Below are 24,532 nucleotides of genomic sequence, written 5' to 3'. Positions count from 1 at the left end.
ATGCCTAAGTAAGAGCACAATAACAGGCTCATGCAATTTAAATGTTCTGCGCATATGAAAAAGCCTCCGATGCTTTCATCTAGGTGAGGCGACCCAGCTGCACTGCTGCTTAGATGCAACTCAGACAGGAGGATCAACGGACGAGGATCGATGAAACATTTAAATATAATGATTAAAAACACAGACAAATGAGCAGGTGTGGCAAACGAGTAAAGAGGCGCATGCACGCACACACACACACACACATTGATGGTCCTTTTTCTGCACAGGGATTTTCACATCAATAAGAACTGGGCAAGGCATGAAGTGAGCTGGTAGGAGGATAGAAGGAATCAAAGTGCTCTCTAGGGACAAAACCAGTTTAATTTCTTTTATTTATTTATTTTTGTACCTTTTTAGACTGTGGAGCTTTGTAAAATCTTGTTAACCCCACACTGATTGAATCACATTGCTCCCAGATTCCAGGAATAAAACCACCAACAGCTGCGCCGCAGACAGTGTTGTCTTTTCTAACCATGAAAAATAAGGTGCTGGAGATATGCCATGCTTATAACAGTTGTGCTCATCCAACACAAAAATAAATAGTGCTACGTTTACAGTTTAATGACTCTTTAAAAAAAATATTAATTTAAAAGCAAATGTGATCAGTCGATGAAAAATAGAACCATGCAGAAAAATTAAGAAGCAGAATGAATGCTCTCTGAGAGACGGCATTAATTTGAGCAGATTATAGACCGTCTGGTTTACATTCCAGTCGGTCGATTAATAAACAAGATCAATTGTTTGCGCCCCCCAAAATGGCAATGATACTGTAAGTTAAAATGAATTTTGGCAAGCCAACATCTCATAGCGGCTGCCATGTTCATAGCACTGCTGATTATAAAGGCAGCAGCCAGGATGGATTTAGAGCATCCGAGTGATGGGTGTAAAACTAAACGGTGGGGCCATCTGGTCACTGTAGTCACAGTCGCTCCTCGATGTTTCCTCCTTAAAGATCAGAAACAGGAAATGTAGGTCTTACATGATTATATTAGTGTGCCCCCCCCCCCCCCCCCTTTTATAGCTGAAAAACACTTATGCCTCCCACCTATCAATATTATAATAAATTATTAAATGTGGTAGAACAGAATGGGGATTTATTTTTTTCAATAATGTGATGGAGTGTTTTCGCTAGGAAAATTCAACCGCTAGAATGTGGCAAGATGATAATTGGCCATTTTTATTTCTGACCAAGGTGTCAGGTTGACCCACTTCTCTTATAACTGACCTTTATTAAACTGAACTGCATACCATTTTTCATATTGTAGTTCAATTTGAAATCATATTATCATATGCCAGATATTGCAGATTGTAAAACTGAAGTCAGTAATAATATACAGTAATTATGGTGTTTCCTGAGCTAAAAATAAAATCCACCCGGCCAATGTTTTATTTGTGTGCTCATATTTTGTGCACGAATTAAGATGCAATAGTCGAGAGAAAGAACGGCACGTCTCCAACAACATAGCATGAGGATGTCAGCAATGCCACACTCATTATCCTGTGTATTTTTAGCCTCCCCATCTTCCTCTCAGTGAGTTTCTGAATTCGGGCAATTGGCCATATACTGCCTCCAGTTTCGGGGCTCGTCTCTGGCTCTATACTCTAACCCAGAATACTCACAACACAAGCAAGCTGTTCCCTCTCAGTGGAAGCTCGGATGGTCTATGACAGCTTCTACGACATCGGGCGCCAGCCAGCCAATGCGAACCTTGACAGCATTACAGGAACTAAAAATACTTTTCTCACAAATAACACACACACACACTGCACAGATATCTGCACTCCCAGCCAAATCCTTACTCTCTGAATAACGCATGAAGCTCCGTGCAATGTGCTTCAGATGATAGGCAGTCTGAACTTTGAGTATACAACATGCACCCTTATTTTATGTTTATCAAGAGCACAGATTTATGCACCAAGGTTCATCGAAATAAATAATCTTAATATACTTTCAAAATATTTACTTTATTATTAATGTAACTCAACCAGCAAAGCAGACTTTCAGATATCAGAAATATTTCCACAAGTCATACTTCTTTATTCACCAGAGTAAATTCATGAGTGCAGCTATTGGTCACGTCTCTCTTTTTTTTTTTAAAGGCTTACAACAAATAAATTGTGTTGCCCTGTCTCGCCATCATGTATTATTTATACACGAATTGATCCGAGGCCTCACGTCTCAGTATGGTCCTGTTGGGATGTCTCAGCACATTATTGACCCTCTGTTTGACGGAGACACATCTGTTGCAGCAAGTGTCTTGCGGTTGTTGCCCCAACAGTGATGCGCTTACCACCGTTTGCTCTTGGAAGGTTTCAGCTCATAAATAAAATAAAAACACAGAACACAGACTTTGTCGCTGTCTAATGCTATACAGGTGCTCCTCGCTTACCGACGTACTCATTTAACGACAACTGGGGGGCTACGACGGGCTTTTTGGAATGTAAAAGTATGTGTTTAACGACAAGGAATCGCTGTTACAATGAGCGAAATGCACTCGCAGCGGAGTTATGAGTGTGTACGTATGTGCAGTATAAATGGCCTATACGTATGAAAATATATATTTTTTAATTCATTCATCGATTTGTTTTCATGTCCGCTCTATCCGCCTTCCGGCCCTTAGGTGTTGCTGGAGCCCATCCCAGCTTTTCTATAGGCAAGAGGTGGCGTCGCAAGCACACCGCTTTTTTTGATGATATTCATTCTGCAACTTCTGCACATCAATTCATAATTCGCTTCAGGTAGGAAATGATGGCGAGAATGAGTGGCTTTCTAATGACTTGCCAACAAAAGCTTGAGTAATGGAAGGGTACTGAAGGGCACAAGTCAAGAAGAAGGCACAACAACTAACAAGTAACATTGTTGTGAAATAGTATGAAAGGTGTGGGTTACTAGTACCAGAATTACCTTCAGGATAAATAAAGCCTCCATCCATCTACGTATCTAATAGGAACTATAGCAGCACACACTGTAGGCAATAAATGAGAAACATTATCTACACCCTAGTTCAAATTCACAATCAATGACTAAAATCCAATCCGTTTGAGTTCTCTTTTCTAAATATGTAGTTTTCTGGCTGCTTTTGTGTCGAGACAAATGTCCAATGGAGGCTGAACCCCCCCCCCCCCCCCCCCCCCCCGAGGCTAGAGATCATTCATATTCAATCAGGCCTCTATCCCGGTAAACAGAACGAAATGCACTCGCACATACATTCGTTCGACTCATGCGCGACTGCTTGGTTGTGCGTGCACACCAACGCCCACAGCAACGCTGCACTGTCACGGTAACAGAACACAGTCGAGTCATTTACGGTGACTGATGGTTGAACGACAGTACAGAAAGCACCGCTTTGATTACGCCTCTGGTGCATTGTAGCCCACAATGCACTGGGATCTAATCAATATATCTGCGATAAAGGAATATCTGGACCAGCTGTGGAACATTCGACAATTGAATAACAGGATTTGGTAGCCTAGCAACCGTGGCCATTGCTGGTGAGGATCTGGTACTTTCCAAAATGCTTTTTTTTGTTATCTCATGCTGTGACACCCCTTTCCTGCCGCTCGTAGTTTACATTCAGCACAAACATAAGTGGGGGGGGGGGGGGGCAGTAGGAGGATGGAAATATTCATTCAGTCATTTTCTAATGCTTTTTCCGGGTCATGGGTGTTGCTGGCGCCTATCTCAGCTTGCTTTGGGCGAGAGGCGGGGCACACCCCGGATGCATCGCCAGCGCATCGCAGGGCCACACAGAGACAGACGACCATTCACGCACAAGCTATGGACGATTTGGAGCAGCCAATTTACCTAATTTGCATGTTTTCGGAAACCAGAGAAAACCCACGCGGACACGGGGAGAACATACAAACGCCGCACAGATAGGATTCGAACCCGTTACCTTCTTGCTGTGAGGTGACAGCGCTAACCAGACTAAACTAAAATGACCCGTTACCATGGAAACCGCTCATTCATAGATTCCAACTGTATTTACATTTTGATTAAGTTACTGTGTATAGTTTGTAAGATATGATCCCGACAACGATTACAGGCCAATGGACAGATTGATACTACTCTGATAATTTTAATGTTGGGGGGCAGGGACGAGGGGGGGGGGGGCAAAACTAATTACACACATAAATAACCAGAGATTGTAATGAAATTATGACTTAAAATCTGACAGTCCCGTTTGATATACTGTTAAATTAAAAGCCAATAGGACGGTGGTTGCCAATTGTATACAAGGATTCCGTGTTGCTGACACAAAAATAGTGACATACAAAATCTTCAAAGACGAGGCTGCACTCACGCTGCAGTTTGACACAAACTCACTACGGCATCACGTATTAGAGGGATTCATTTAAGGTGGAATGCAAAGGCAGAGCTTTCCTTCCCCAAAATAACATGATTTGTGTCACACTCTGGAGCTGAAGTTAATTGCCTGGCATTAATTCCTTTACAAAAATAGGCAACTTTAATGATGTCTTCAGGCTGCAAACATGTCTTTCACCAAAAAAAAGAGGCTGTTGGTACAGTGTCCTTATTTGAAAAATCAAGTCAGGCAATCAGTTCTGTGTTCCATGCCACTCTTCAAAGGCTGAGAAGTGTACGAAACTTTTCTCAGCCTTGTTAACTGAAGTGTGTCAGGTGAATCGTGGAAGCTTGTGATATTGTGGGATCTAAACCTCCCTTTTAACTTGTCGTCTCTTTGTTTCTGTCTCTTTCTTTTCTATCACTCCTGCCACGCCTGACTGTAAGCAAGAAGAAATGCCCCAAAAACTATTTTAGAAACGCACCTAGAAATTGAGAGAAAACGTCTCCAGCCTACTTCTCTAAACCCATTAAACAACTGTTTCATCCTGTCCACACACCCCCCCCCCCCCCCACCCCCTCAAAAGCAGATGATTTCGAGTGCAGAAAGTTCAGCATTAAATTCATCCAATTATTCTGGCATCTCATGAAGTGGCGCTCTGTGCAGAGCTGCATATCATTCATGTCTCAACCGTCTATGTCTCACGCATTCGTTGTTGCTCTCGCCGCTCTCGTTATACCTGCAGAAGGAAATTGGGTAATTTCTCCATAAATTAAATTTGGAGGGAAGCGACATCCATCACGGTCGTCATCAGCAAAATACTCTGGATTTTGGACAATGAATCTATTGGAGTTGGTGTACAGGATTAAAACTGGTTTACGCTGTTGCCATCTCTCAGAATAAACCAAATTACAGTCCACAATAGCTCTGGAGTGATAGAATGTATTTCCCACATTTAGATCAGACACTTATTCAGCAACAGCAGCCCAACTTCTCAGGTCCAACAACCATCATATAAATTGCAAATGCGCTTCGTGGAACGCTGGTAGATGTGTGAGGAAGGCTTCACTACTGATGTATTTTTAGACGCCACCTGTGTTTTAATGCGTCCAACGTGTAGTTTTCCCTCCCTGCTGCTCTGTGAATCAAACAGCATCTACATGGGAGGTGTGAAGCATTTTGTGTGTTTGTAAAGGGGTGGCGGGGGAGAAGACGCACACACGCACGCACGCACGCACGCACACACACACACACACACACACACACACACACAAGGCTGTACGATTTAATGATGGACAAATTGAAAGACAATCGGTGGTAATCAGGCAGCCGAGGGACAGCAGGACATTCTCACTCCATTTTTGGACCCACAGACGGAGGATAAATTCTGATAAATGATCATCTATTAATAATGTTGGAGGTTACAGGGTTACTTTTGGAGGAACGGAAGCTATTAACAATTCGAGGGACATTCTTCAGCCCACTATTACAAACTGGCATGGAATCGATCGCCCATTTCTAACACTGCTTCTGACCTTGAGGGGGGTTCAGCTGCCTGCCTTGTCATTTGAGGACAGTTGGATTCGGTACCACTGATTTGAAATGTGTTTATTTGAGTCACTGGCAATATTGTGTTTTGGTGACTAGCAGATTAGAGTGGTTGGGGTCAAATGCTTGAATTCTTTACCTGATAGAGCCAGTTTAATTTGCTTGCATCACCGTGTGTAATGACAATAAAGTGCTATTCTATTCTAAAATGTGACCAAGTCCAGGAGGCTGTTCCAGGTGTTGAAAAATGGATCTAATTTGCACAGCACGTGGAGTACATGAATTATTTGTGTTTCACTCCAGCCGTTTATCAAATTTTTACACTTTCCCTCGAGGCTAAAGGGGTCAAAATAACTCCATTTGAAAATTGAGTGAGTCAAAGTAGAAATAATGCATGAAAATGGGTAAAGGACACCTCCAGTGAACACACTTGAGGTGCTGACTCGTCTAACTGATATGTATCAGTGGATACTTTCAAGGATTGTAAGCAAATCACAGTGCTACTGGAACTGCTTACCTCAACTATGGTGGTTTTGGCTGCCTTGCACATGGGCTGGTTGAAGTTTCTGGCTGTTTTCCTGGTACAAAAGAGCAAGAAAGACGTGATTTAATACAAGCAAAAGTTGAGGAAATAGAGCCTAGATTCCGAAAACTTTGGGCTACTGTGGAAAACAAAAACAGGAAGTGGTTATTTCCAGCATCCAGAGCTGGGATAGGCTCCAGTATAAAAACAGCGCAAAGATAATGTCACCGAAGTTTGAGAAATCTCCACAAATAAGAGGCAAGAATGAAGATCAATACTTCCCTGCATTAACAACCGACAAGAGTCCATAAAGTATACTGCACTACTACTTGGAAAACAGTCAGTAAACACATCTGAACAATGCATCCACAAAATAATGTTAAGTCTCTATCATGCAAAGAGTAAGTATTGCATCCACAACATCCTCACGCTGGTGTCCTCTGGGCTAAAGGCAAAAAGACTGTTAGCAGCACTAAAGTCAATCACTGATGATGCAGCTGATGGAAGAACCTATGGCCTGGGTAACTTTCGTAATTTATGCACCATTAATGCTGGAAAACAATAAAGGTTTTGTAAAAAAAACAAAAAATCATGCCACCCAGACGACGCTTTACAAAAACATGGCTTCAGAGTAAGAGTCCAAAACTGACCTGCCCCCCCCCCCCTTGAAAATATGTGGTGCTGTGGTTGCAGAATGACCAAGGTCATTCATCGATAAAGAATAAGATGAAATTCTTATTCAACAATTAGTGTCTCCCCCCAAATGCTTGCTGAATGTTATGAACAGAAAACGTGAAATGGAATGGTAAACGTGAATTTTCCCAAACATGTTGCAGGTATCAATTTAAGAATGTAAATGGTAAATGTTATATATACACAGTATATAATGAAAATTCCAATTTGAATTGCAGATGTATTATTATACAGAGAAAGACGAGGGAAAACAGAAGCTCGCTGTATTATCCCTGAGCTGCCAGTTTACTGAAAGACACCGCCCTCTGGTGGAAGAAGACTTCACTCCATCCACATCCATCAATTTCCACCACTCAAATAGGTTACTTATTCAATCAGACTGCCTTACAAATAAATAATAACAAGGATTTCCATGAATGGGTGCAATGATTGTTTACATCTTTGTAACAAGTCTGCTGTTTGAATTGTTATATTTGGAAAAAAAACAAAATATTTCTTTCTGTGAATTCCAGTTTCATCCCATACCTGAAAACAATGTTTCCAGCCTTGTCAGCTTTCCATGCCTTGACTAATGCAAAGTCTCCAGTGATGGCCTTTTCCATGATATAGTGTCTGCCATTGAACTCCTTCACCTGCGCAGTGAGACAGCATATTAAAGGCTGAGCATGTTCTAATGGCGTTCTCAACGTGCCAAAGGAAACCAAAGTCACCCTTCACCTCTCTCTTCTCGCTGGCAATAGCGATGCTACCATCTGTATTGTACTTGATGGGAGAACCGCCTTCTTGGATCAGCGTGCCGTAGCCAGTGGCCGTGAAGAAGGCCGGAATTCCTGCACCCCCGGCCCTGATCCGCTCTGCAAGAGTACCCTGTGTAGAAGACAGGTGAATATTGATATATATATATATATGAAAAAAGACTGACGTATTAACGAGGGATGGGCCATTCAAGTTATTACATAATGCTGAGCACTCACGTGAATTGGTTTAACTTGAGTGTTCTTAAAAAAAGACTAAAAAAGTAGTCCTCTGGACTTCACAGGAGCCAACAGCAGCAGCATTCAGCATTCTCATAGCGAGCTTGCAAGTCTTTTCTGCTCTCGTAAAACACACGGCAGCGCATCCGTTCCACTGCTCGCTAGTGAGGTGGTTAAAGATGACCCGTTATCCGTCTCGCTGGTTTCTCCCTGTGCTCATAATGTTTCATCTTCAAACTAACTACCTCCGCCGAGGCCCCGAGTGCTTTCCTAGTGAGTAAACGTACTATTCATACACAGTTTTCCAAATGCTAACCACTCTTATCTACTGGTCACCATGCTGCATGAAAAGATTGAACGTTATCTCGTGCAGATCTATGATTTTTGCAATATGGGTCAATTGATCTAAAATATATATTTAACAAATAGAGTACAATACGGTGGCTGAAGACTGACATCCAATCAAAGTCGCCCCACTTGTTTCCTGACTGACCTGTGGTGTTAGTTCCACTTCCAGCTCCCCGGCCAGATACTGTCGTTCAAACTCGGCGTTTTCCCCGACGTACGAGGAGATCATCCTCTTGATCTGCTTCGTCCGCAGCAGCAGGCCCAGGCCAAAATTATCCACTCTGAAGAAGAGACAGACATGCAAAGTTCAATGAGGAGAGTGCACAAACCGATCTGTCGACCTCTAGCCCTGTTCCCTGGCAGTTCCCTCATCAGCATCCTTCTACCGATATAGTCCCCGTCTCTCCTCTGGACACGTCCAAACCATCAAAGTCTTTGTCTTAACTTGGTTAAGGTCATAAAACAGCTTTAATGAAATATCGCCTTAAAAAAAATAATATCGCATAAAATTTCTTATTAATCACAATTTCTGATGAAGGTATCTAGACCCAATGTGTGCAGGATGCCAAAGAAAAGAACACACACACACACACAACACTGGCTAATTAGAACACAACATAGGTCATGCAATTATTGTGTGCATGGAACTGGTGTGTAAATAAATGCTTTGTGCGAGTACTAAAACCCAGTCAACCAGTAGCTATTAACCCTTTCATGCTGACTCTCCTATCTGTCCTGAGGCAAACGTTAAACAGAAAGTTCCAGGAACTTCAGCTCGGCCACAGATCAATCATATTTTCTTGCTTACAACCACAATCCTTCAATTTCATACTATGCTGAATAAAGAGCCTGCTGTATTTGGGTCCTACAAAGTCAAACGCCAATGCATCTCTCTCTCCCTCTCTCTCTCTCTGATCAACCAATCGCAGAGAGACACAAAAGGAAAATATTTCCAATAATGTCACAAATTCAGTCTCACCCACTTGGCGAGGAGACCTTTTTGTAGAACACGCAATTGGGGAAAAACCAGTTAGATATCAAAATGGTGGAGCGACGACTGTTCAGGGGAAATGTCCCGGCTTAAGCAAACAATCAAAAAGAATCAACATTCAACAAAAATCGAAGTCCGCTTCAAAAATCCAAACGTGTCTTTGACAGACATGTTGTCACAGGTTCACACCCCGCATCCTGATATGGACGGACGCCACAAGCCCTTGTCAGGTTGGTCCCAAATTCCCTCCACAGAAGTGTTGACAAATGGATTTTTCTTTTCTTTTTTTTTTGAATCTCCACCCAGGCATGATATGTCTGGGTGGAGATTTGGTCTCTTCCACACCTTACCCTGCATTGTTGCTGACAGCAGTGAGACCCTTCACGCCACTCTTTAGCAAACTGTTGATAAGATTCTCTGGGATGCCACATAATCCAAAGCCTGTGGGGGGAAATGGCAGCAAACAAAGAAAAACAGGTATATAGGTGTAACAGGTATATAGTATTGTAGTAACTGTTGGCTCAATAAAAAATTTACTATATGTGTATAATGTGTTTATTTCAGTTGTCACAGCAAGAAGTGTGACCCTGGAAAATATTTTAAATTGATTAGGCTTGTAGGGGGGGGGCAGCACGGTGGCACAGTGGGTGGTTTGCATGTTCTCTCCATGTCTGCATGTCTCCAGGTTCTCCAAGTTCTTCCCATCAACACAAACATGCAACTCAGGTGGATCGGACTCTCTCTTTGTTCCCCGCAAGAGAGATTTGAGCTTCATGCACTGTGCGTGCGTGACCTGGATGACTAAACCTCTCCACAAACATTTAACAATGGCACTCCGAACATGCGGTGGAATCCGTGCGTGCTCTTTATGTGGATGCCACCATGACGGATCCTTTGGTTATAAAGTGGTCAATGTCCACACATTGCTGAACGTCTTGCAGCAGAAAACTAAACCGGTTTTTCCAGCACTGAACCCGAGGTGCATCCTTTATGATTTTGTCTGTGAAATTACCTCCCACCAGAATTGTGGATCCATTTGGGATATCTTTAACTGCATCAGCAGGATCCGAGTAGAACTGCAAGCTTCGCTGGCTGGAGGTAGAAAAGTAACAGCCACAGGTCTGCAGGGAACAGAATACAAAGTTGGAAAACATCCTTTGTTTTCCTGAACATGCTCAAGCTGCAATGAAAAAAGGCTGAGACGACAATGGATGGACAGAATTTATAGTATATATATATATATCTTTTAACACATCACTTTTTCCGGAAACACCTTTTTGGCCAGTTGTGTACATGACCAAAAGAGATGCATCGATGCAGAACAGGCAGTATTTACATCACAGAGCCGGTGTTTGTTTTTGTTTGGGAGATCATTATGCAAATAGTATGATACTGTCACATTTAAAAACAGCAATGCAGTCATATTGAACCTAATAACTACGTATGAAGGTCCAACTATGGGTTTGACCAAAGTGCCTTTTGCGTCAATGGTCCATGCAAAACATGACCTCGAAAACCTGCAACCAAAATGTCTATTGCTGGCTCGATGAGGTTAAGAATCTCTGGGATTCGAAAAGTTCACTTGAGGGAAAACTACCGACAATTAAATTCCCTTTGTTCTGAAAAGTTCGACCTCGTGTGAAAAAAAGTCTTTATAATACAATGACCTTTAAATCTAGCCGAGCCTTTTCTCCTTTCATATTCATTATCCTTACACCCGGTGCTCTCTCCGTTTAAATACCTCACCTTGTTCAATCCGGGATATTCCAAGGTTAATTTGACTCTGCTAAAACCTGAGAGGTTTCTCAAGAATATATCCCGCGCTCTGTGTAACGCCTTGAAGGCAGCCATGGTTAATCTAACAGCAATCTAGATTAACGCCGCAGGTTCTCTCGCCGGAGAGCGGACTGCGCTGGACTGCATTTTACATACGCGCTACGTCGACACCGAGGCCCGCCCTCCTCTTCCTCTGATTGGTTGCGCATTGTTAATGACGTTCTAACTTGGCCACTCACCGCTGCCCATTCACAGTTGCGTCGATGACCTTTGCACGACCGGAAGTGTTTTGCTGCTAAGCCACGCGAGACATTCCCGTTTTTACTTGGTGCGCGTTGTCAGGAACAAAATAAAAGTATCGTAATACGGAAACAGGAGCATAATTCGATTCATTTGACTATACATTTGAGTTTTAACAAATTAGTGGATTTGAATCCGTTTTAGCGCAATCGCTTCTGCGATATAAACAATGTAATGAGTGCAATTTTAACTGAACTATGAGTCCATTCTGGCACTTTTATTTACATCATCCGTAACATCTAACCTTTGCATGGTTCGGGAGCCTTGCCCATCTGGAGAAAGGGGAGGGGGGGGGGGGGTACATCCTGGAAAGGTCACCAATATATAATAGAATAGTACTTTGTCATTACACACAGTGTAGCACTGAAATTAAAGGGGCTCTGCGCAGTGCACTGCAGGTCAAAACAATACAAATACACACAACGGATAATGATAGGTATTAAGGTGCAGAGTGAAAAATTACACAGTTATTGAGGTAATTGTGTAAGGTAAGGTAAGTCCTTGATTGTGATGTGGATGAGTTTGATGATGATGATGAATATATGTATTAGATAGAGTGTTAGAGTACAAGTACAGTCAAACAGTAGCATGTATTACAGTACAAGTACAGTCAAACATCCTGTCTAAGAGGAACATTTCAAAAAAGCCCTTGCGGTCTTGTTTCCATTGAAAGTCTTTCGTACATAAATCATCAATGTTTAACAATACCAATAAAAATAAAAATAAATTACTCCACAGATGCAAAATAACAATAACTGAAGAAGACACATATGTACAACGTAGGTGGACAAAAAAAGGGGGGGGGGGGGATTGATCCGGAGAGAGTCGTGATGACTATCTCCGTTTCTGCCCCCCTGAAAGGTGAGTTTTCAGGGCCGTTCTGAAGGAGTCCAAAAAGTTGCATGTTTTGAAGGCAGGAGTCAAACAGTTCCACCCTTGGGGGGCAGTATTATAAAAAGATGATTTAAGTCCGAAAGGAGGCTGTAACCAGGTTGTTGTTTGAGCTCCCTCTAGTGTTGTGGCTGTAGGTGTCACTAAATCTTTATTCAGGTTGCATGGATTGAGGGGCCTGAGGGCAGAACTGCATTAACTATTTTAAATACCAATCCCATTTTGAGTTGTTTAACCCTGTCTTCTACCCTGAGCCAATTGTTAATATAATTAATTGTTATATAAGGTTAGTAAGTATTGGAAGGTTGGCCGTGAGGTGCAAAACACATTTACAAAATCCCGAAACACTTTTACACTATTTAGAAACAAAACAAGAACAATAAAACAACTTCAAAGTGATTCCGATTATCAAATGGCACGCGCTGTATCAATAGCCACGTCAGAATTGATAGATTTATGATGGGCCTCAGGTGCGTTGGACGCAGAGACGCTGCTCTCCGTTTTCACGAGCGCGTGAGCGATCCCGGGCTCACGTCACGTGACAGATGCCGAGTCATGGCCGACGAGTACAGGCGACAAGGTTTGGAGTTGGAGAGAAGGATATTTGAGATAGACATCAAGTGTTCTTCTCTCAGATCCGAAAAGCAAGGTATCGATAAAAAAAAAATGTTTTTCTTTTTTTCTGACTTGTCGCTATTCTACACACTTAGTTTGAGCGGCTAACGTTTTTCCATTTTTTTTTTTTTTAGCCCGATAGCATCTCAGCTAACGATATCGAGCGAAACTTAACCGCCGCAGTCTGTTAGAATATTGCATGTTGCCAATAAATGCGTATCTATAATGAATTATCATTCGTTAAAATAACACGCTAGCGTTCACTCGCTACTTATACGTCTGATTATCAAAGTATTCGAGCTATTGGCTATCCGGGAGTTTGCTAACATTAGCCCAAATGTGATTGTTGACAAACCATTAGCCGCTGCTACTTATTACTTAGAAAATTTGCTATTACGCCTTTATATTTTCCATTAAATGCTAACATCGTTACGTTGTAGCATAGCATCTTTGCATATTATGTTGTCGTTTAATTAATTACCGTGTTCGATTGTGGCGTAGGTTGAATTGTTTGTGTAAATGCGAAGCGAAATTAATCAAATTAATAGCAACATGTAAAGCCGAGGAGCGCCCTCTGTATCTAGATACGCAGGCGATAATATAATGCCACATTTCTCCTTTGCAGATGATGACTATTTACAGAATGCATCTGCCATACTAGAGAAGTTGAAAAGCTATTACAGACAAGGAGTGGAGAGTACCAACCTTTCCAAGGTGCTGCAGGATTATACACAGGTATGTATATATTCACATCAAACTGTAATTATTGTATTCAGCTGCGGTAGATGACTTTAATTTGTTATAGATGTATAAAAACATCATTTCTATTATTTCTATTACTCATTTGGTTTATGAAACATCAGAAATGAGTGAAATCACCCACATCGATCCTGTTTCGCTTGATGAATGGTTAATATACACTGCCAGTAAAGATTACATTTTGAAAATCATTACCATGACTTTAAAAATGTAGAGGTCAGACAAGTTGCTTACATTGAGGAAAATTAATGCCAGTGAGTCCATGGTTGGTAATGGTTAATAAAGATAAAATAGTGCATAGATTTTATTCACATAGTATCATTTTTTTGATGTGGGTGTATATTTGCTTTTCATCCTTTTAGGTAATTCTAGACATTACATTTTATGAAGAGAATAAACTGGTGGACCAGGAGTTCCCTGAGGATTGTTCCCCATTTAAAATCCAGCAACTGCTGCAGGACCTGACCGAGCCAGAAGTTTTGGCTGGGAGGCTAACATCAGCACAAGAAGTGTGTATTTCCAAACTATTTTCTATGGTGATGCAAATGTCTGTCGCTTTCATTAGCATTATTTGACAATGAGGGAGACCAACGGTTTGTGTGTGTGGTGAAATTTGTAGCTGCATATCTAATGTGAAATGTGCACCGGTGACACACAAACACCTATTGGCCCTTTGAAAAGTACACCCCCCCCCCCCCCCCCTTCTATATTTTGTTTTCATTGATTGTTGGGTATTTATAGTCTAAAACATCTGTTGTACTTCAGTTTTCTCATTTATGGTTTTACTGCCGTGTAATTGTGTGACAGCCTTATTAATGTCTCTGGTCCATTACAGGTACAGTCTGTGCTGGGACTGGAGCTATTGGAATGCCTCTATTGGAGACGGGGAGCTCTGCTGTACATGTACTGCCACACCCTTCATCAACGTAAACAATGGATTAAGAAAAACAAGGACACATTCCTTAAGGTATCACATTGTGAACGGTTGACCACTTCTTTCATGCATTGTTGATGTTTTTGATGTACTGATGTGAGGTGTAGCGATCACCTGCCTCTCCTATTTTTAACAGTGTATTCAGGAAGGGGTGCGCTACCTGATGCGGATGCTGCAGGTGAGGAACTCTGTAAAACTCAATGATGGGGTAGTGCTCCATGACACTGCTACAGCAAACTTCCTTTCTGAAGGTAAGCATGTCATTTCAGCCGTCTTAATGTGAATTCAATTCTGTAGGTGTTTTTGGTCATGCTCACGACCAGTTTGTGTTTTTGCCAGGCATCTTCTCAGACACACACCTGTTGACAATGATGTACATCGGTGAAATGTGTTTCTGGGCTGTCAAGTATGAGGACTGCAGTGCTGATACTAAGGATTGCAAAGGAGATCGCCTCCAGTTTCGGGACATTGGCACACAGATCCTCAACAAATATGTGCTTGCCTGTGAGGGCCCTCTGCAGGGTCAGGGTTGGAACACAGAGAATGCCAAGGAAATCCTTAGTATTTTACAGTGAAACAAGCTTTTGTGTTGATGTTGCCCCCAGGCACAGATCTAAGCTCAGTATTAAAACATTTGACAATACCCCCCCCCCCCTCCAAAAAAAATAAAAAAAATGGAACCCTTTACGTGGGGTGTAATGTCGTGGAAAGTTAAGGGGAGGCAGAGGTATATGAAATAAAAGAGATTGGGTCTGTGTGTCAGCAGGCATCCTCTTCCCACGCCAAACAGCTTAGGCAGAAGCAGGTCAATAACAGGTCAAAGTGTGAGACTGATGGTGTAAACTGGCAGCGGCTGCAGGGGAGATGGTTGATTTTGTTGTTTGTTTGCCCTGTCCTGTTCAAAAAGCAGTTATCATCCTGACTTATGACTGGGGGACATATTTTGTTCTGAGAATGTTATAATAATAATATAAAATGTGTATTCATAAAAAATAAATTGACTTTTTATTTTTTAATATTGTTACAAGTTTGAAGATAATCCATCTGGAAATGAGACGTTGCACATTAATACTTTATTTATTGTTTTGTTGCCCTTTTGTTATGCTTTTAATATAATTGCATATATTTTATATGTATAAGTATAAACATATGCTAATGGTAAGGAAAGATATTTACAGACAGTTTGACAACGCTGTATTAATGACCATCTTGAGTTTAAGATCTGTTCACACTAGCTTCATAACGCACCACTTGTATTCTTTTGAAAAGCCCACTTGAATAATCTCGATAGTATAACTATTATAGAGAATATGTGTTGTTTGGACAAAAAAAATAAAGTTCTTTTTTTTATGTCTTTGTTGACAATAAACACACGTTGTTTAAAAAAATAAAAAGTTCATTTTCACCACACTTCGGGTTTGGACGTCTGGCCTACAATACCCACAATCCTCCGCTGCCGCCAGCAACAAGGAAGTGACGGGACCAGAGAAACGTCAACGTCGTAGACTCGCCTCGTCTGTCTCAACGTTGGTTTTTCCCATCTGAAGTCATGGCAGGAGAGACGCAGCAGCTCAAAATGTCTGTCGTTGTTTGCGGACTCCAGCAGTTCAGAGAGAAATATTTCCGAAAAGTTGTCAACGATGACTCGAAGCCTCTTGACGTGCGAGAAGAGCTTGGATTTCTGGATGGTTTGCCGGTGAGACAAATACAAACACAACTTTTATTTTTCTCAAATGCCCAAAGTCTACTTTTGTAGAATTCCTTCTTTACTACCTGAAGATGTCAACGTCGAGTCGGAATTAAACGTACAAGTACAGACTTCATACTTGATTCATTTATTGTACTTCATACTATTTAAGAGGGAAATATTCTGCTTTTCCTTTCCTACTACATAAAGCGTTACGCTTCCCAAGTCTGATATTTGAGTTTATTATAAAATATAAAGTATTAAATTACCCCAGTTTAGTAAAGTCTCAGACAACAGAACCTAAATATCCAAACGGAGGCCGAGCAGTAGAGATATATTTGGGAAATACCAGATTGTTGTTACCTTTTCTATTTTATACTAATGGGGGATCACGTTTTTCATCCTTCAGGTGGAGGTACAGTTCCTGATACTGACCTTTCTGTCTCCTGCCGATATCTTCTGCCTGGGAGCCACCAGTCATTACTGGAGAGCCTTGGTCAGAGATCCATTGCTATGGAAGTACTTCCTGCTCAGGGACATGCCGTACTGGCCCTCCATCAATCATGTGACCATGCCCAAATTGGATGCGCCACTAATCAATGAAGATGAGCGTGCGGATGATAGAAAAGAGGGGGCAGACAAAGGGACAGACTCAAAATGCGACTACATGACAGAGTAGGTATCGTTTTCTTGCGAGCTGTGACCTGTTTTTTTATACTGCTGTCCTGAATCGAGACCATCCGGTTAAAATTTGTCAGGTAGGAATATTTTACCGCTGTTCTGTTTTTTTTTTTTGCTGTGACCAGATACCTGAAAGGCTTCCCATCCTGCAGACAACAATGGGTTCCTTCCCAGTCAGCATATGAGGTTGTGAGCTCGTTATTTCAGTCTCTGGTGGCCTCTGCCAAGCCGCGTTATGCCATGTTTGGCCCTGGCTTGGAGCAGCTGGAGGTCTCTCTGGTTGGAAGGCTCGTTCATGCCCGAGATATTCTTCCTATGGCAGACGATCAACACAGACAGACAAATGGTGAGATGATGGGCAAAGATAAGTGACATTTAATCCTTTCCTCATCAACAGTATGCCCAGAACCTTCCTGAATGGTTGATTCTAAAGGTGCCTGCCTGCCAATCACGCATAAATTCAATAAGAAAAATAAAAGAAAGCTTCCTCACTTGAGGCGGCGGCCGCGGCGCAGTGGTAAGTGCTGTCGCCTCACAGCAAGGAGGTCGCGGGTTTGAATCCTGTGAGGAGTTCGCATGTTCTCCCCGTGTCTGCGTGGGTTCTCTCCAGGTTCTCTGGCTTCCCACCATCAAAAACATGCAGCTTAGGTGGATTGGTGGCACTAAATTGCCCGTAGGTGTGAGTGTGTGTTGCCCTGTTATGAACTGGCGGCTTGTCCAGGGTGTACCCCGCCTCTCGCTCATTGACTTCTGGGATAGGCTCCAGCTTGGCCCAGACAAAGCGGTTGGAAAATGAAATGAGCTTCCTCACTTGTTGCAAATGTATTTTTTCCACCTCCAGTAGGTGGCAGTATCAGCCCACAAGCCTTTCAAATAGACAAGTTGACAAAGACAATGTAACCCCTCTCTCCTTTTTTCCAGTTCAAGGTATCGGGTCCGGAATCAGTTACATGTTCAACAACAAGCACCAATTCAATATCTTGACCCTGTACACAACCAACAGGTGAGCGTTCGGTCCCTGCAGCTGGTCCTTTGTTCTTTGTTCCCCCCCGAGCGTTCCCGTTAATAAGGCTGAAGTCGTTCAACTCTTAATGCAGGGCAGAAAGGGAAAGAGGCAGATTTCTGCAGCAGTGGAGCGCCAAAAATAGACTGTTTACCTTTGAAGGAACAGATGACTCGGGCTACCCAATCTACAGCCCTGCTCCTCAAGTTCAGCAAGTGTGCCAGGTGGCGGACGGATTCATCTACGTAGCCAATGCAGAGCCTGGGAGAGGTGAGATAAGAGAACCGCTCTATTTCTTCGTCTGCACCGCTGCTACCAACCCTGTTGTCTCGTGTACTTTGAGTTATTTAAACCATCAGAGGATAACATTTGCATGAAACTTTACGTTGAACAGGTGAGGGGGAGTCTGAGGTGGCCCAGATCCGGGCTGTGCTGAGTGTCGCCAATGGTTCCAAGCCTCTGCTTGTTCTCTCTTGTATCTCCCACGAAGAACCGGAAGCAGCCGATCCAGCGAGTCTGCAAATTATTACCCACAAAAAGAGGGCAAGAAGTCGAACTCCGTGTGTTGACATTGCAAAGAGGCTCGGCCTGCCCCATCTGGTTAACCCCTGGATGGTAACTGGCTTAGGTTTAACCACCTGAAAGGCTTCATCCAGCTGGTCTGAGAACATCTAAACCTGAATTTATGTCTCTCTTACAGGTGCAGGATACAGTTGCACTGTCCCTGTCAGGCCTTTTGGATGGTCTTTCCTGGTTGCTGAGAACTTCTGGAGTCAGACTGTCTGGCAGCCGGTGACCACACGAGCTCAACCAACAGGCCTCACTGATGGGCCATCCTTGCAGCGAGACTCTCTGTAACACACTTTCCTGAGTAATGCACTGTTTATCTATGAGCGCTACGAGATCAACGCCTGGAGCAGGGGACACTGACAAGAGACCCGGTTTTCAGTTTATCATCAAAGGGGCTTGACATGATTTAAATTGTTTCATGGACATGTTGATGTTCTGCTAGTATCTTAAAATCGTGTTGAAGGTATTTTATTTACTTGCAGAATGTATCGTTTTTGTTCTGGGAATCCTGATTGCATATTTTTTTTTACAATGAGGTGTCTTCTTTCCAAAGGGGCAACTGTGTTGCAAAGATATGATTCACATGACTAAATATTATTACAACCAATACTAGTTTGTGCTTCATTTCTTTGTATATGGCATGAAGAAATGTTTACTTTTGATGATGTTATGTATCGTTTATTTGTGGCGGCTGGGATGGAAGCACAGTCAGGGTTGTGCTGTTGCCTCACGGCAAGAAGGTGTCGGGTTCAATTCCGTCCTTATCTCCATAAGGAAGGAATTGAACCCAACACCTTCATGTTCTGCGCTCGTCTGCATGGGGTTCTTTCCGAGTTCTCCGACTTCCTCCACCTCCAGAAACATGCGGCTCAGGTGAATTGGCCTCGCGAAATTGTGTGTGTGTGTTGCCACGTGATGAGTTTGCATCTCATCCGCACTGCTACCTAGTTCTATAAATATTTCAGATATATATATATATATTACTTGTGGTGAAAGAGTCACTCACAACTTGCTCTTGAATGTCTGTTAAATGACCAGGATGTGACAGAACTGCATGCAAGTCAAGTTTTCTTTAACTTGCTTTTCTTTCTGACTCATGCGCACATTTCACACGTTCTAGACCCCGTGAGCCTCTCTTAACATCGGCACATACTGTCACTTTGTAAAGCAGTAAATGCAGCCCTTAAATGATGTTTGTGTGTTTGATGCTGCATTTGTGGCGCCTGCTTGATGGCAGCAGTGTTATATATAATGGCAGCATGTAAGGATGACAGGATAATGCGTTTCACTGGGCTGCTGTTGTTCTGACCCCCCCTCCCCCCTCCCAGCAACCACACACCTTTACTAAAAAAAAAAAGGTGCCCTAATCTCAACAGTAATTTTCGTGGATGTACAGATTTACAACAGGACCATGGTTCGTGTAATTTACATGCATTGACCTGAGCCGACTACTGGTAGAGAGGAGAATGGTCCTTTTTTGTAGTCCCTGAAATATGATCAGAATTGATGGGGGGGGGGGTAAAATGAAATCTGAATTTTCATCTCAACACATCTCTGTTCTCTGTAAATAGGACGCCCGTCTCTTTGGTCCTCCCTCCACATCATCCTCCTACATTGTGTGTGTGTGTGTGTGTGTGTGTGTGCGCACGCACATGCAAACACGTGCTTACACAGACTATCCAACAAGGGTATAGCATATAAATCATGCAAAGCTGTTCTTAGAGGCGGGATGTAGGTGCCACTATTGGACAATGATGTGATACTCTGTGCTCCTGATGGAGGCAGAGACTGAACAAGGACCATCAGTAATACAGAGGATCACGTTCATCTGTATCACACGGATGAAGATTAACTATGCACCAGTGTATGGAGAAGAGGAAAAAACAAACCAACAGGAGGAATAAAAACTACAAACTGTAGATGGTTGCTCAGATACATGAGTAGATATAACAATAAAATGCAGAAACAAACGAGACAATCGTTCAACAACAAAATAAAAAACTGACGGGTTTGGAGCCAGATCTCTCGTATAGGATGCTTTCACAAACTTTCATTTGCACAAGCTCCTTACATCACGGTGGCGCTGGAGTTTGGTAGGGGCGGGCCATGTTTGGGAATGCTGAACGTGAACCAGGCCTCCAGCTGCCTCTTGTCTTACACAATCGAAGCGGGCCTCAGGGATAGGATATCGCCAAGAACAACCCCCCCCCCCCCCCAGTCGTCTGCTTAAAGAGCTGTGCTGCCAGGGTGTGAGTTCATTGTTGAAAATCTTAACAATGTTTTAGTTTGAGGTGGGGGCAGAACCTTCATCACCATTGATGTGAGATCTGCATAGATAGAGGAATTGAAAGAGTGGGGGTGGATGTAATGATCCAAGTGGCTACAGATAAAGTAAAGCGCAAAGTGCCAGCCACTTAATCCAAGGTGTAGTTGTTGTCGCTTTGTCAATACCTGCTGAACTAAAAAAAAAACAAGCTCAGGGGGTTAAACGCAGTAAACACCGGAGCCGGAGCCGAAGCTGTTGACTGTCTTTCTCAGACCTCATCTCCCATCTTCTGCCACCGCTCTTCCTCACTGGTTGTTTCATCCCGCTCTCTTCAATCTATCCTCCTTTTATTAAAGTTAAGTCCCTGATTTGTATTCTATGAGAACAAGTAACAATAAAGCAGGCATTTAAAAAAATAAATAAATGCATAATTTGCATGATGCATTCAGCGATTAGGCTAAGCGTCCTTCTTAATTGTGTTGTTTTGCGCATTGTGGAGCGCTCCCGCTGATACTCTGTGGATTTTACTCATCCCAAGCAATTTCATCAATTCACTTCAATTTCCTTCCCCACTTCATGACTTCCATTCCACCTACTTCTCCCCACCCTCCTGTTGTTATACATACATACAGTATATATAAGATGGCTTTATTGAATTTGAATGTTATTTTTGATGGCAAGTTAAGTTTCACAAACACAAGTAAATCCAGATGGAGCTTCTTCCAGTTCCAGCTCAGATCCATCTTTAATAATTAGGCATTTCCTATCAGCCTCTAATTGTGAATGACTCATTCCATGCACTAATCTCATCCAGGCTGGCTTCTCTTTAGTCTACAATCTTCTAGACTTTAGAACCCTCACAGCACGGTTCCATCGGATCCTTTTAAGATGGCTCTGGCTTATTTATTCAAACACAAAACACAGAAAGATGAAAGGCAAGTTGGGGGGGGGGGGGGGGGGGGGGGGATAAGCTTTTTCTATGACAGTGCATTCCCAGAAGTTGCCTATCAGAGGCAGTAAAACAGGCAGCGCCTGTAGATTAGTTTGAATTTAGGCCCTGTGGACTGTTTGAATACAAAGTTCCCTTGCTGCAAACTCTCAACGGCACACTAAATCCAAAAGCAGTCCTAAATAAATAAACTGTTTACTTCAGAAAATAATGTTTGCTCGGAGCTGCTGTTAAAGGAAATGATTCAGGCTGAATCATTTAATTTTAGATTCCGTCCTTATATGCTCAAGAAAGAGTCAAAGATTTTTGGTTATGTTCTTGTCATATCCAGCAATTATAGACTACAGCCAGCCTTATCTTTAAATATTGATTGTTGTACAGTTGCAGTGAAAAAGCACAACAAAAACAACGCCACGACGATAACGACGACATGTTCACCGAGCGGGTGTAGATGAGGAAGGGACCCACATCAAGAGCTCCCACTGCAGGCCCAGTGGCATCAAGCTGCATTGTTCTGTTGTCACATTTAATACAGCATCGGTTCACATGATCACTCAGCGCACACAATCACAGGAATGAGTATTCCATAACAAAGGAACTAATTCAATGCACGCCCAGACTCTCCTCCAATCAGAACTCCCTGTCCCATAGCTGACCGCCACAGGGACGTGGTCAGGGCTCAATAAATACAGATAAATTATTTGTCCGTGTGAGTGTATGTGTGGTCAAAGCATCCCAAGTCTACTAAAAGGACGTACATTTAGAGCAAGTTGGTATTGCTTGAGTTTTCCTTTTGTTGAAGCATGAATCTAGGAAGGCCTATCTCTGTCAAACCCTGGCCTTCCCTTTATATTAAGTTAGGACAGAATTCAAAATCCAGCAACCATGAAAATAAAATGTCTTCCCTCAGGAAGCAATGATAATAATGCTTCATGGATCCAGCCCTGTTTTTGCCTTATTGCAACCTCATGGGGATCAAACAAGCAGATTATGTGCAACTGGCTAAACTGGTCCCTGTTTCATAATGTTCAAAGGGTAGAAGGAAAGAAAAATTCTGGACCTGCCCTACATCTGGATTCACTCCAAAATTATACGGGTTCTTTCCTGTTTTTATGATCAACCCCCCCCCCCCAACAAGTTTCCTGTGTTGTAATTCTACAAAGTACAAACAGACAAACAAACATCGGCAGAGGTAACAGGACAAAGATGGTTACTATACGACACGTCCACACGCTTCCATATAACATGGTTCAATTATAGACCCCCCCCCCCCTCCCACCACACCCCATTCCACTTGGGTGTTTGTATTCGCACTGCCATGAGCCATGCTATAACGTGTGGCTGGCGGGAGCCAGAAGGAGACGGGGATGCTTCATCTTAGCGCAGGCGGAGCGACTCCCATTTCTTTCTCTTTGCGTCACAAAGTCAAGTCAATTGTGCATTAGTGCCATGCCTGACCCCAAAAAATAAAAGAATACAACTTCAACAAGAAATGAAGGGGCGCCAGGCCCCATCCCTGTCGGCGCATTTAGCCTGTTTATCTCTTGGATAATATTTACATCCGACCATGTAAATAAGACCGTTCATCTTTGCTCTGGTTTCAGAGCTGCTATCCATCACGAACCGGAGTGGGTTGTTTGGTTTTTTTTGCTCCAGGCTCTTCAACTGGTTCCCTGCTCTGCAGAGTGCGACTGGCTCAAGGATAATGGCTGTGCGCTCCAACATGTTTTAACTGAGATATTACATACGACGCCGTGCCAATGTGTGTTTATCTTAGTATGATTCTTGTGTATTCACTGATTTAAGCTATTATATAGACATCTGGTTTACAGACAGAGGGTCTTGAAGTTATATCTGTACTTTCTATTAGTGCTTGTTGTTTCCTTACCATTGCTGGTATATATGCTTATTAACATTGTTGGTATATGTTTATTACCATTGCTGGTATATGTTTATTACCATTGTTGGTATATGTTTATTACCATTGCTGGTATATGTTTATTAACATTGCTGGTATATGTTCATTACCATTGCTGGTATATGTTAGCGTGATTGTTTAAACAGTCATCTGTTACCCTTGGTAACACCATAATGAAAGGAAAGGGGAAAAAACAGCACTTTTTTTATTTATCTACTGTTTCATGTTTGTTGTATTCTGCAAAATCATAAAATCTCTTGTTGTTTGATATATTTTGTAGTTTGTAACAGTGCAGTTTATTATGTTTATATATTATGAGAAATAGGGGTGGGATTAAATACGTTTTCTTCTTCCTACTCCCTTTCAGGCAGAGTTGGCATATTATTTGTTTAAATGTTGTTCAGTCATCTGGTTTCGATCTAGCGATCTTCGGTTACTGCCCGATATAACATGTTTAGGTTTACAGCTTCCTTTTCGCGTGTCTGTTTGGCGCTTTGCGTTGTTTTCAGGATGCTTTTATATGTGCGTACCTTACGTACGGCGCAGGCTACAAGTTCAAGTTTCCACATTAGTACGAGAAGGAGGGACGGTGGGAGGTGGTCCAGTGGAACCTATTCATTTAGGTAGGTAGGTAGATAGATAGAAGTGTCTTCGCTATAAATAGTCAAATAGTCCCATGGAAAAGAAACAAACATGAACGCAAAGGTCCGATTCATGTTTATGAAATAGGAGCAACAGCATTCTTGTGACTTGCAAT

General features: G+C 42.4%; 3 protein-coding genes across 4 annotated transcripts in view; 2 read left to right on the top strand and 1 right to left on the bottom strand.

Annotated features, from left to right (window-relative positions):
• The window catches only part of LOC137914433 (succinyl-CoA:3-ketoacid coenzyme A transferase 1, mitochondrial-like), a 29,945-nt gene extending 18,668 nt beyond the window's left edge, over positions 1 to 11,277 (bottom strand). The window contains exons 1-7 of the mRNA XM_068757983.1: positions 11,173 to 11,277; positions 10,439 to 10,547; positions 9,777 to 9,867; positions 8,581 to 8,716; positions 7,831 to 7,980; positions 7,639 to 7,745; positions 6,415 to 6,475 (exon numbers count right to left, since the gene is read on the bottom strand). Coding sequence (XP_068614084.1) covers positions 6,415 to 6,475; positions 7,639 to 7,745; positions 7,831 to 7,980; positions 8,581 to 8,716; positions 9,777 to 9,867; positions 10,439 to 10,547; positions 11,173 to 11,277 — 759 coding nt within the window. The remainder of the gene's footprint in view (positions 1 to 6,414; positions 6,476 to 7,638; positions 7,746 to 7,830; positions 7,981 to 8,580; positions 8,717 to 9,776; positions 9,868 to 10,438; positions 10,548 to 11,172) is intronic.
• A 1,671-nt stretch (positions 11,278 to 12,948) lies between these two features.
• Positions 12,949 to 16,055, top strand: LOC137914439 (RAB7A-interacting MON1-CCZ1 complex subunit 1). Its single transcript, XM_068757988.1, has 6 exons — positions 12,949 to 13,042; positions 13,634 to 13,743; positions 14,130 to 14,276; positions 14,603 to 14,734; positions 14,838 to 14,952; positions 15,041 to 16,055. Exons 1-6 carry the CDS (start codon positions 12,949 to 12,951, stop codon positions 15,274 to 15,276), a joined length of 834 nt encoding a protein of 277 aa, XP_068614089.1. The 3' UTR covers positions 15,277 to 16,055.
• A 195-nt stretch (positions 16,056 to 16,250) lies between these two features.
• On the top strand, positions 16,251 to 19,241 carry LOC137914441 (F-box only protein 4-like). Of its 2 annotated transcripts, none has more exons than XM_068757991.1 (7): positions 16,251 to 16,397; positions 16,798 to 17,063; positions 17,195 to 17,415; positions 17,997 to 18,072; positions 18,167 to 18,342; positions 18,467 to 18,687; positions 18,773 to 19,241. In XM_068757991.1, exons 1-7 carry the CDS (start codon positions 16,251 to 16,253, stop codon positions 18,866 to 18,868), a joined length of 1,203 nt encoding a protein of 400 aa, XP_068614092.1. In that variant the 3' UTR covers positions 18,869 to 19,241. The 2 variants fall into 2 exon arrangements, with proteins under 2 accessions (XP_068614092.1, XP_068614093.1); XM_068757992.1 differs by having other exon boundaries at positions 16,266 to 16,397; positions 17,991 to 18,072.
• Positions 19,242 to 24,532: the final 5,291 nt, after the last annotated feature.

The sequence above is a fragment of the Brachionichthys hirsutus genome, unplaced genomic scaffold, assembly GCF_040956055.1.
Source record: "Brachionichthys hirsutus isolate HB-005 unplaced genomic scaffold, CSIRO-AGI_Bhir_v1 contig_696, whole genome shotgun sequence".
Taxonomy (NCBI): domain Eukaryota; kingdom Metazoa; phylum Chordata; class Actinopteri; order Lophiiformes; family Brachionichthyidae; genus Brachionichthys; species Brachionichthys hirsutus.
The sequence above is the reverse complement of the archived record's forward strand: the minus strand, read 5'-3'. Positions and strand labels throughout refer to the sequence as shown.

Excerpts from the sequence above, each read along its gene's own strand:
- LOC137914439 (XM_068757988.1), top strand. The coding sequence starts at position 12,949 with ATGGCCGACGAGTACAGGCGACAAGGTTTGGAGTTGGAGAGAAGGATA. Across the intron at positions 13,043-13,633 it reads TCTCAGATCCGAAAAGCAAG|ATGATGACTATTTACAGAAT; the intron begins GTATCGATAAAA and ends TCTCCTTTGCAG. Across the intron at positions 13,744-14,129 it reads TGCTGCAGGATTATACACAG|GTAATTCTAGACATTACATT; the intron begins GTATGTATATAT and ends TCATCCTTTTAG.
- LOC137914441 (XM_068757991.1), top strand. The coding sequence starts at position 16,251 with ATGGCAGGAGAGACGCAGCAGCTCAAAATGTCTGTCGTTGTTTGCGGA. Across the intron at positions 17,064-17,194 it reads AAATGCGACTACATGACAGA|ATACCTGAAAGGCTTCCCAT; the intron begins GTAGGTATCGTT and ends TGCTGTGACCAG. Across the intron at positions 18,343-18,466 it reads CAATGCAGAGCCTGGGAGAG|GTGAGGGGGAGTCTGAGGTG; the intron begins GTGAGATAAGAG and ends TACGTTGAACAG.